This window comes from Neopelma chrysocephalum, unplaced genomic scaffold (assembly GCF_003984885.1).
Source record: "Neopelma chrysocephalum unplaced genomic scaffold, ASM398488v2 Primary Assembly neopelma1_99, whole genome shotgun sequence".
In the NCBI taxonomy this organism is placed as follows: domain Eukaryota; kingdom Metazoa; phylum Chordata; class Aves; order Passeriformes; family Pipridae; genus Neopelma; species Neopelma chrysocephalum.
The window spans coordinates 178390-189371 of record NW_020897762.1 but is presented as its reverse complement, the minus strand read 5'-3'; the positions used below and the strand labels follow the sequence as shown (position 1 = coordinate 189371).

The 10982-nt window shown below is 41.8% G+C and overlaps 2 protein-coding genes across 3 annotated transcripts in view; both read right to left on the bottom strand.

The window, feature by feature from the left end:
- The window catches only part of COMMD1 (copper metabolism domain containing 1), a 68279-nt gene extending 63136 nt beyond the window's left edge, over positions 1-5143 (bottom strand). Inside the window, exon 1 of the mRNA XM_027694951.1 lies at positions 4938-5143. Coding sequence (XP_027550752.1) covers positions 4938-5132 — 195 coding nt within the window. The 5' untranslated portion in view covers positions 5133-5143. The remainder of the gene's footprint in view (positions 1-4937) is intronic.
- A 144-nt stretch (positions 5144-5287) lies between these two features.
- CRLS1 (cardiolipin synthase 1) lies at positions 5288-10762 on the bottom strand. 2 transcript variants are annotated; one of them, XM_027694959.1, is made up of 6 exons: positions 10504-10726; positions 9707-9836; positions 9228-9313; positions 8780-8848; positions 8534-8625; positions 5288-5987 (listed from the first exon to the last, which is right to left on the bottom strand). In XM_027694959.1, exons 1-6 carry the CDS (start codon positions 10603-10605, stop codon positions 5909-5911), a joined length of 558 nt encoding a protein of 185 aa, XP_027550760.1. In that variant the 5' UTR covers positions 10606-10726; the 3' UTR covers positions 5288-5908. The 2 variants fall into 2 exon arrangements, with proteins under 2 accessions (XP_027550760.1, XP_027550761.1); XM_027694960.1 differs by lacking the exon at positions 5288-5987 and adding an exon at positions 6552-6959 and having other exon boundaries at positions 10504-10762.
- Between the last annotated feature and the right edge of the window lie 220 nt (positions 10763-10982).

The window sequence follows — 10982 nt, the reverse complement described above, 5'->3', positions numbered from 1 at the left end:
GAGAGAGAGAGAGAGAGAGAGAGAGAGAGAGAGAGAGAGAGAGAGAGTTGCTTCTAGTTTGGGCAATACAGAGTTCACAACACTTATTATACATCAGTGACGCAGGTCCACCAACTTTTTTTAATTTACTGCTTTTCTGTAGGTAAGAATGTTAAAAAAAATGCACCACAAAAGGTCAAGTAAACCATTAAACTTCAGATGATCCATTTTTACTGAAGCGGCACAGTTACAGCATATCACCACTTCAGAATCTCAAATGAAATGAGCCTGTCTTATATTTGAGTTATAGAAAATACTACTCGTTAAATTAACGACATTATGAAGGTGGGATCCCTTCTATTTCTGCCTCCCTTCAGGATTGCACTCGTAGTTGCACGGCAGCAGGAAGACTGTGAGATTTGTAATGTACAGACTCTTGTTCACACCCTGTTGTTTAAAACAACACTCCAATTCACACAGATCTGCTTGGGTGCAGAACACCATCACCCCCACTTCCCACAGTAACACCGCCTTCCACACATCTCAGTAATTACAGGAGCAATGAAAACTGTGTTGCAATTGCAAAAGGCTTTAATGACACAAACTCCGACTTCTGCAACTCGAGAAATCACAGAAAGAGGAGTATTAACAAATCCATAAAGATGCAGGTACATTGCTCTTTCTGGCTGCCATACCCAAGCAATAAATTGCTGCTCTGGGCAGTGAAGCACTGATCTTACAGCTGCTGGCAATGTTCTTCAATCATTTTCTGCATCCAACCTTCCTCTCCAGTTCATTGTTTTCAAGTATTTTCCCTCTCCACTTTATGTTAACTGCCAGCTGTCCCAGTCCTTATGTGAACTGACCATAAGTACACAAACCTAAAATCTAAACTAACTCATATTGAAAGCACTAGGAAGAATGCTTTGGGACAGTACACATGCACATTTTCATCACTGCAATACAGTAGTGATGAAGTAAACATTACATTCAGGTAAACATTACATTTTCTACCCTCTTAAGACAATGCTGAAAATGGGAAAAGAAATTTAAAACTAAAAAGAAGCAATAACTGTGGGTTTATAGTTTATATGCAAATATAAAAATGAAAATGTATGCTTCAACACCAGACACTGCAGAGCTGGCAACTGAGCTGTGTTCAGATTAGTGAGCTACATAACAGTGGTGTTTCACTAAATCAAAAAAAATAGGCTAGCATTTTTATGTAGTTGTTCCAAGCAAACATCAATTCAGATAATAATTTTCTTACATATGTCCAATTATGACACAGTAGACACTCCCTCCCTCCCAAAATTTTGTGCAAAGTTATTAATACATTTTCACCCAGCCCAGTAACAAATAGACTTATTCATAGTAAGCACAGTCATTTGCTGGAGTGAAAGGTATAACACTTACATGGGACACATTTGGGTAGAAAGCAGCTCATATGGACACAGCTGGCACTGCTGTAGCAGCAACTTGTTTTCTTTTACCTGAATCAAGAAGAACAAGTATGCCCACCGAGTTCTCTCTCCACTTAGTAGGCACAGGCACAACTGCAACTCTAAATGGAAGAAATCAAGCAGCCTCTCCTATTAACTCTTCCAAAATTACTTTATCTCAGTCTTCAGACTGAAGCTGTTCTGCCTCTCAGCCTTGCAGAAGCCTGGACAACTGCAAAGTGCTCCCGAGCTCATGACTCAGCCCACACATTTGAGGAATCACAAGGCATCTGAGGAGAGGGAAGAATGGCAACTCTCTTCCCTTATTAGAAAATGCAAGAAGTAATTTATTTCCTACCAGTTGGCAGAAATTGCTTCAGAAATTCTTAGCAGAAATGTTTCAGTTAGCAGAAATCCTGCTGAAGAAGATGCAAAGGCCTTTATATCCCCCACAACTGAGTGAACCTTACAACTGCTTTTCTGCTCTGATTTTTCACATAAGGGCAGATCCCTTTTATGAAGAGCAAATAGTCTCTTCCTTCTCAAACAGGGGTAGCAATGCTTTGGGAACTCCTCTCGAGGTCACAACAGCAACTTCACAGGGAAAGGACCGCAGTCCCTAGCAGGAAAGGGACAATTTTTAGGGACAACACATGGTAAGAGCACACGGCAGCTTTCAAGGCACCCATAAGTTGCTCATGCAACTCCAGAGCATTTTACACACCGAGAGATTTTATCCACTAGTCGCACTAATTTTTCTTCCACAAGCCTTTAGATAAGATTTTGATCAAAAGGTTTCTTATTCAACAGCTTTTCTCTGATGGCATGAAGAAAAGAAATCATTAGAAATAGCTTCAAGAGGGGATTTATATACACTGTGTGTGCCATGGCACAGCAGGGCTCAGTAACCCAGACTGGCTGAAAACCAGTAGAATTAAACATCACAGTAATCTGACAGAACTACCAGCATGATTCCTAATGAAAACCATCGAGGGAAGGGAGCAAGTGAATGTTATGAAGTGTATGCACAGAGCTCGGGTGCATCTTATATGTTGGATATCAGGCTCTTGGTTCCCACATATTATTTATATAATCCGATTAATATTTTACCATTCACATACCAAGATATTTATTACAGATGGTAAAATCCTCGGTATTTGTGGGGGAAAAAATATAAATCAAATATATTAAAATATTTATAGTCCTCATGCTGAAATTTTTATTCTTATTTAGCCTACGTACAGTTTGTTCTGAAGCAGAAGAGTGAACTAGGGACACTTTCAACCCAGCAGCAAATGATCCTGCTCAATAAATGCAATAACTTACTGCCACCAAAAGGAAAACAGTGGGATTACTCCACATGTAAAGTAACTGTTACCAGTGGACTAATATTGTAAATTAAACTTATGTAAGAAGGAGACAAAATTAGTGTTTTAATCAGGATGAAGTAATATTTGAAAAACCAAAAAAAGCTGGGGGTGAGAATTTGCAAAAGCTGATCTCCCCCAGTTTCTCAATGTTTCGCAGTCTTACAGGACAGGAGGTTGGGAGGGATGAAGGCAGAGGGCAAAAAAACAACTGACAGAACAACACTGAAGTCATACAGTTCTCCAAGGCCAGCCTTCCTAGGGCTTTATTCTACCTTCCAAGATATTCCACACAAGAAATAAGAGTAAAAAAAAAAAAGTAAATTGAATAAAAGACATTATTTCACTATAAGATAAATCTGGCATTTTAGAAAGAGCTCAGATGATTCACGCTCATTCAGCAGCTCTATGGACAGCGAAGGAAACATCTATAAAAAGTAGATCATAATGACATATTTTATAAATATAAAACCAGGACTATTCTATACATAATCCAGGGGGAAAACCCCACACATTTAAATGCTTATTGACACTTTAGTGTCACTTATTCATCTCCATGCTTCTCACAGGTGCCATGCTTTGCACAGGTGGAATGCAGAAGGGAACAGGAAACTCCTTTGCCTTATTTATGCTCAGCTCTAGCAAAGGCAAGTGGTTGATTTATGGTACAGATCTGTGTTTGTTGCTTAGAAGACATGAACTACTACAGCAATTAAGTCACAATGGCAACGAACCTCTCTGCTTCTGACTATCAAGATGGATGTCAGAAAAAAAAACCCTCAAGAGACACGCATGAGGCATTATCCATCCCATCTAATTTAGGTGCCTTCAAAATGACTAGAAAGCCAAAAGATTTTTTTTTAGGATGCTCTAGAACAGAGATGCCAAAAGTATCCACAGGACTTGGGTGTTACTTCAAGTTACCTGCTAGGAATAAGCACCCCAAAATCCATGCGCCCTTGACATGAAATTGTACAAAGTAGTCTGTGTATTGCTTAGCACAAAACTTTATCTTTAAAGCTGAACTGCATAAATTTCACTTATTTCCCAGGAATTTCATCCATAAGGAGACGAGTGCTGGCCATGAAGACCATGAGACACACCTGGTAACAGTGAGATGCTAATTTACACTGCAAGGTGTGAGTGACGTCGATGAACACAACTGCCACCAGTTTTGCTTCTGAAGCAGCACACAGGGAATGTGATACCCTCTCCCCAATACACAGTCATCCTACTAAGCTATATGCCTATTTTACAACAATGGGTAAATATCCACAAAACTTTAATCACCTGTGTCTTCTGAATTAACATTATGTCCAGAGTATGACATCTCAACAGTGCTTGAATAAGATTTGTACTTGAGAGGAGGGAATGAAACAAGCCCACAGACAAAACCAGACTCCAGTCCTACAAGAATCAATTTTTATTACTCAGCTTTCATTAGAGGCTTTTCAGGGCATCGTATGAATCTAATAATTAAATGAACCATGGAATCTCCATAAAAGCAGAAAACCAGTGCCAACATCCTCATCAAATTCCCAGTATGTCAATTACATTTAAAACTACCGACCGAGTTTATAAATCCAAAGAGGCCAAAGAGCCACGGATTCACCCACAAGGTGGCAGTGGCCACCCAAGGATTTAGCACCTGGAGGCTCCCTGAGCCCCATCGAGCCGCCGGGAACTACACTACACCACGCTACTCTCTTCTCGCCGAACGGAGCTCAAAATAAGATGCGTTAAGGGAGAAGAATATCTTCTCCTCTCCTACACATAAACCAAAACCTGTTGTCTGTGGAAAACGGCTTGCTTCCGCCAAAACACAGTTTTCTTGTAAGAAATCCGCAGCTCTCCTCAGAAACTTGCGGCTACTTATTTCCACGGCTGTAGAACCCGAGTGTCGCCGTTACCCCTTCACAGCTCCTGAGGAGCGGCCGGAGAGACCCGGCTGGGCAGGGCTGGGCTGGGCAGGCCTGGGTTAGGCTGGGAGGGGCTGGCCAGCCTCGGCCCCGCGCTGAGGACGGCCGCTGAAACCACAGAAGCAGCACCCGCGGCTTCGGCCGCCCCCAGAGCCCCACCGAGGACACCCGGAGGCCGAGGGAGCACGTCCCCCCAGAGCGCGGCCCCTTCCCCGCCTCAGCGCCGGTACCTGGAGGAGGCCGCCCATCTTGGCGCGCAGGGCGCGGAACTCCTCCGGCGGCGCCTCGGGGTAGAGCTGCCCGCGCAGCAGCTCGTCGGTGACAGCGGCGTTGCCGTGGAAGGCGGCCTGGGCGATGCCGCCCAGGAGGGCGCTGAGGGGCCGGGAGCCCTCCGGCGGCTGCGGCGGCGGCTCCGGCGCCGCCATCGCGGGCAGGGCGGGGGCGGGCCCGCCCGGGTACGGCGGCCGCGCGGGGACAGCCCCCGCCGCGCCGCGCCGCGCCCACGCCCAGCTTCCACAGGGAATGGATCACGCCCCCGGGAAGCGGATTGTAACCGTGGAACACCAGACATGCCAGCGGCTGGAGCATCCAAACGAATTTTATTTAACCACCGAGCCACTGTACATTTAACTTGGTACCCTCGCGGACCAGCCCCGGGCAATTCCATGTCATAGGTAAAAGGAACCACCCCCTCAACCAAACCCCCATTACATTAATCAGAACCAAACAGCGTTGACCCGACTAGGAACAATAAATTTCTGCTTTTCGAACCGTTTCTTCAAGAAAAAACTGCTCCATTTTACTAAATACTCCTCTATTTTAAGGAAACTTCCCTTCTATCCCTTCATTGTACGATGCAGTGTTGACCATAGAACATGGGGACAGAGGTACTAATATTTAAGACAAAGGTACTAATAAAAGATCAAGTGTTTTCTCTGTACACCGCTTTTTAAGTTTAAATATAAAAAAATATTAAAATGCTTTGTATATACAAACATATGCTATCACAAAAGAGGCTGTGTGCTCTCAAGAGATGTCTACAGCAATTTTTCTTCTGCTAATACTACAGCGGTATCAGTTACCTCCTGATTTCAATTATTTAAGCCCTTCACAGTTGCGCTCTTTTTTATGACACACAAGAAAAAAACATGTTGTTTGGGAAAAGAAACCATGAGTTTATGATCACCATGATCTCTTCTGTCTAGTTCTTTCTTCTGTGTTGTTTTGTAAGTAGAGAGAGTTTTCCTTGCCTGAGGGGGATCACAATGCATCTCCTGAAGCTGGAAGAACAGCAAGAATTAACAATACGTGCATCTAAAGGTTTCTTCCACTGTCTCCTTTCATTTGGACAGTATTTAAAATGTCCTCTTTTGCCAGTGCTATTTAGATTAAACAGCATCTTTAGGAGCTTTAAAGAATCTGGAGATACAGGGGCTTCTTTCAATCACTAGAAATGAATATATAGTACGAAAAATGTAATTCCTTTTGGGTACAGACTCCTCACTGCCCCGCTGAGCCTTCTGAGACCTAAACTCTCCTCTGAGCACAGTTCACCATTGCTCATATTTAAAAAGAAAAGGGAGCAGGGTAGGAACTCTTCATGGCTTATCCATATCACCATGGAACATGAAGTAAGATTTCTCTCTGGTTTTTAATTTCTGAAGATACTGTTCCTCGATGATGTGCTTTCCTCTGCTGCAAGCTGAGGTATGTCATTAGGTCTTGATGAGCAATGCTGGTTTACTGACTCAGGATGAGGTACAAAGACAAATTTGTTCTTGTAATTGCTTTTTCTTCTCAGATCTCGGCTTACTCAGTGCCTTGCATGAAGATAGCAAAAAAAAAACTGGTGCAAAGTGTGTATTTTAACTTCAACAACAGTACAAAATTATTCAGAATTATCCACATGGCAGCAACGAGTGATCTGTGTTTTTAAGAATGTTATTTATTTTTGTAAACAACCCCATTTTTAAAGAAATTAAAAATACATTGAAAAGTCTCTCTCTACATATATACACAGTACATGTTCAAATTTCATTTCATTGTGATGCCATGGTTTAAAGCAGACAAACAAGAGTGCTTGATCCAAAACTCAGCTGCAATGCAACCATCTTTGGAGACACAGCACCCCATGCTGGTAAGTCCCTGTGCTTCCATAAAAACTTCATTTGTTGTTTATCACCTGGACTGTTTTCCTGCCATAGTGGTAGTAGCTGTAGGCAGATGTTACCGTTGTGAAAGCTGTGATGCACCTTGGGGGAAAACAGTTCCTGTAAGTCATGTGAGTCTATGAACAATACAATAACTGTTATTTTTTTTCTTTTTAGTGTCTTCCCTATTTTCACTACACAGCTCCACAGTTTACAGTTTCCATGCTGAAATTCAGTGCTAAGTGAGGTATTAGATAAACAAAGGATCTGCCATCCAGCACTAAGTTGCAGGCTTCAGTGTAACTGCATACTAAGACAATTTTTTACCGTATTAGCATTTGTTTTAGAGAAGGGAAGACAAAACATTCAGCATTTGCAGCCTATATAACTTTTACCAGCATGAAAACTGACTGACATGAGAAATTATTACTTGGTAGACTGTAAGGCGAGTGTTTAAACCACACAAGACTTGAACTTAGCATTTTACCAAAGCTAAAGCACGAGTTTCTGCTTCAGCCTGTTTTGTTTCCTTCCCAGATGCTGGTTGACAACCATACATATTCCTAAATTATCAGTGCTCCTCTGTGTAAAAGGCGGATGCCACCCACTGAGGTGTGAGTCACTGCTACAGTCCTGCCACTCTGTTAACCCTCCCTGGGCCAGAACTCAAGACAGGGCATTTTTGAAAGCTTTTACAGAGGACTCTGGCAAATTACACACAGCATTTCTCCATTATTCACAACATGGTAACTCTCCCAGAGTCCCAGACAAGCAGCAAGGTAAGCATCTTTCACAGATACAACCCTAGATTTGTTTTTCCAACAGAATGAAAAACCACACTGACTGTTAAGATCAAGGTTCCTAGTTCCTTAAATGCTTTTTGTTTTGGGTTTGTGGTTTTGGTTTATTTGGTTTGGTGTTTGTTTTTTTTTTCCTAGAAGATGAGCAACCCTGGATTTTTCACTACTTTAACTAAGTAATTCTGGTATCTGCTGTTCAGCCTCTTTGTTCTGAGCTCTTACTTAACTGCTCAGGAAAAATAACTGCACTTTTAACACCTGCAGTCAGCTACAACTCATACTCAGGTCAGTTCTGATCTCAAAGGACAGTAGTGAAAAGAACAGCACTAAGGAAGGACACTCCTGTATGCCTGTTTTCATTCAATCTCTCCCCTTCCTTCCTACAATCTAGCAGGAATCACCATTTCTTCATGTGCTTTTCAAAGAGGCTTCAGAAACCTGGATTTCAAGATAGCAGGTACAGCGTAAAGCAAAAATAAGAATACATTTCATGTCTATTTTTACTGATATCAAGGTTGCTTTTTCAAGGACACTTAAGGCATGAATAAGTGAAGAATCCATACAGCCTTTCTTTCCATTCCTTTCTTTTTTATTGATCTGAATTTATGCTTTGCCTGTGTACACCTGAAGACTTGTTTCTAAGCTATTATTCCCAGATCTTAACTAGTTTCATTTGACTACTTTTAACTTGCATAGTAACTTAAGCACCAATATCTATCTTGGGCATCGCTTAAGAATAAAGGTGTAAAAATTCAGGCATATTACATCATCTGGGCACAGTTTTTTTGTGTTCCCCACAATTAGAATAATCTCAATTACCAGTTTCTTTAGAAGCACATTAAATTATCTGGAAAAAAACAAAGAAAGTTAAGTTACCATAACGTCTGCAGATATATGCTGTCCACATAATTGAAAACAGGAGCTGCTAAAGAAGCTGCCACCAAAATTAGCTGAACCACTGTATTTGTCTGAAAAAAAGCAAAATGGGAATTGTGACCAAATTAAGATGTGCCCTATTTTGAAACTGTATTCAGCAGTAGTAGTAAATTGTCCCCTCCCTCCAAACTACACAACACCCCAAGTACTGAGGAGTTATCTTTTGTAATGAGTTACTACTCTTACCTTGCTAATGAATGTTGGTTTTAACTGGGCAGTAGCATAACAGGGGTTAAAGTACCTACTGAGTGTTCTCTGTTGGGGGAGAGAAGAGGAAAAAAATGCAGTCCTAGTACATTCAATTTGATACACCTGTTCACATGATACAGAAAAGTTAACTGTAGCACTAGAGAATTACACTGCTCTTTTATATGATTTATTACACATCATGAACAGGAAAAAAAAATTATCAGTAGCTCTCACTTATCTTAGTGAAACATATTTTATGAAACCCTGTTCTGCTTGGAAATCTATCTGGCAAAAGAACAAGCATTATGTCTTAGGGTATACACCCAAGTTCTGAGCAACCATCAGGTCTCAAGATGAAAATCGCTTGGTCAAACTTTGTTAAAGGCTTATTAATTTACTTTTTATTATGATTACATGTTCAATCAGTTTCGTTTAACGCACTTACCGGTGGAGAGAGAGTTTTGTATCGCACATAAAAAACAGCAGCAATCAGAGCTACATCCCGCAGAATAATCATGGAAGTAAGTGAAACTGAAAAATCAAGCCAACAGGATCTAGTGAAAAACTACGTCCATGATTAAAAATAAAACACAACCAAAGGGGCATACAATATGAAGCGAGAAAAAAATAACCACTCCCAAATTCTTCTGAACAGGTTTTATGCCTGACTGAAGATTTTTAATGTGACTTCTGAAGGGGTTTTTAAGTCTTAAAACGATCCAGTCTATTAAAAAAAAATTAACATAGCTACTAACTATTGTTGCTTTAAAGAAAGCGCATTTGAAAATGGCAGTTGTTTTTATATAGGGCCAGCATATGCTTTCTGTGGGGTCTGTTAGGGGGATGTTAAATATTTAATAGAAATATTACAACACATAAAATTATCTTTACCTTATATAGTACATGCAATCGGTATTTTCTCACCTGGGATAAGATTTGCACAAGTTAGGCTTACATAGAGCACACTGATGAGAATTTTATCAGCCAGAGGATCAAGAGCACTTCCCAGTGCTGACTTCTGATTTGCCCAGTTTCGTGCAATAAATCCATCCAACTGGGAAAAACAAAATTCAACATCTCTCTGTTAGAAAACCAAGAACAAAACCAGCTTATACATGCTACTGTTAGAGAGGTATTTAATGAACGGCATCACATAAAACAGCTAGTTTAACCATGATGAAATATGGTACCTGTTAGCTGACACTTGCATCATGCTTTTTTCCCCTCACTGCATTCCAGATACTGGAAGCCGCTCAACATACTCAATTCTCATTAGAAAAAGAAACAAACAAACCAAACCAAACAAAAACAAACACAAAACCCCCAAAACCAACCAAACAAAAAAACCCCAAACCACAAACGGGGTGGTGGGGGGGGTGTAACTGGTGTTCTGAAATTCACAAAATTATTGTCATGGATGCACCAGGTACACTTGCACATAGTAACAGACCCCCAGATGCTCTGACTGGACAATGCCCACCTGGAGCTGGTCAGGGAACCCTGACATCTCCCCTTTGCTCCACCAGCATTAAGTCCCCTTTGGACACCTGCAACTTCCCTCTGCACTGTCACAAAGGACATATATAGCATTCCTAAAGAACAACAAATATAAAAACTCATGTATTTTATCTCTTTCCGTTCTACATTGGAGTCTAAGTTCCAGTGGGATCACCACAAGCCCTGACTGCCCCCAAAGCACTCCCAAACCGAGGCGAACCTACCAGATCAGTCACACCAGCCAGAACAAAGACACCGAGTGCAACATCGAAATTCTCCTCAACAATCAAATAGCCCAAAACCGGCGCCAGACCCATCCGCGCCATGGACAGGATATTCGGGATGGTCCAGGGGTTTTCATACTGCAGAGCAAGAAAGCAAAGAACTTTCAGGGCAGGAAGGCAAACACTCCAACTTGACACATAAACTTCAGGGCGGGAAGGCAAACCCCAATTTGGCACAGAAACTTCTGGGTAGGCAGGCAGGCAAACCCCCAGTCTGGCACACAACAGAATCAATCACGACAAACGCTTTGAGCACAACTGGACAGAAAGCCTGGAAAGTTCCCGGGAGCTGCTTGCACAAGGCACAGGGACACAGCCTCCACCTGCTAAACATTAACAGGAGAACGCTCCGCCAGGACAGGACCCAAACCCCCCAAAAGTTTGGCCGCCAGTCTGACACCTGTGCTCCGCAGGGCCAG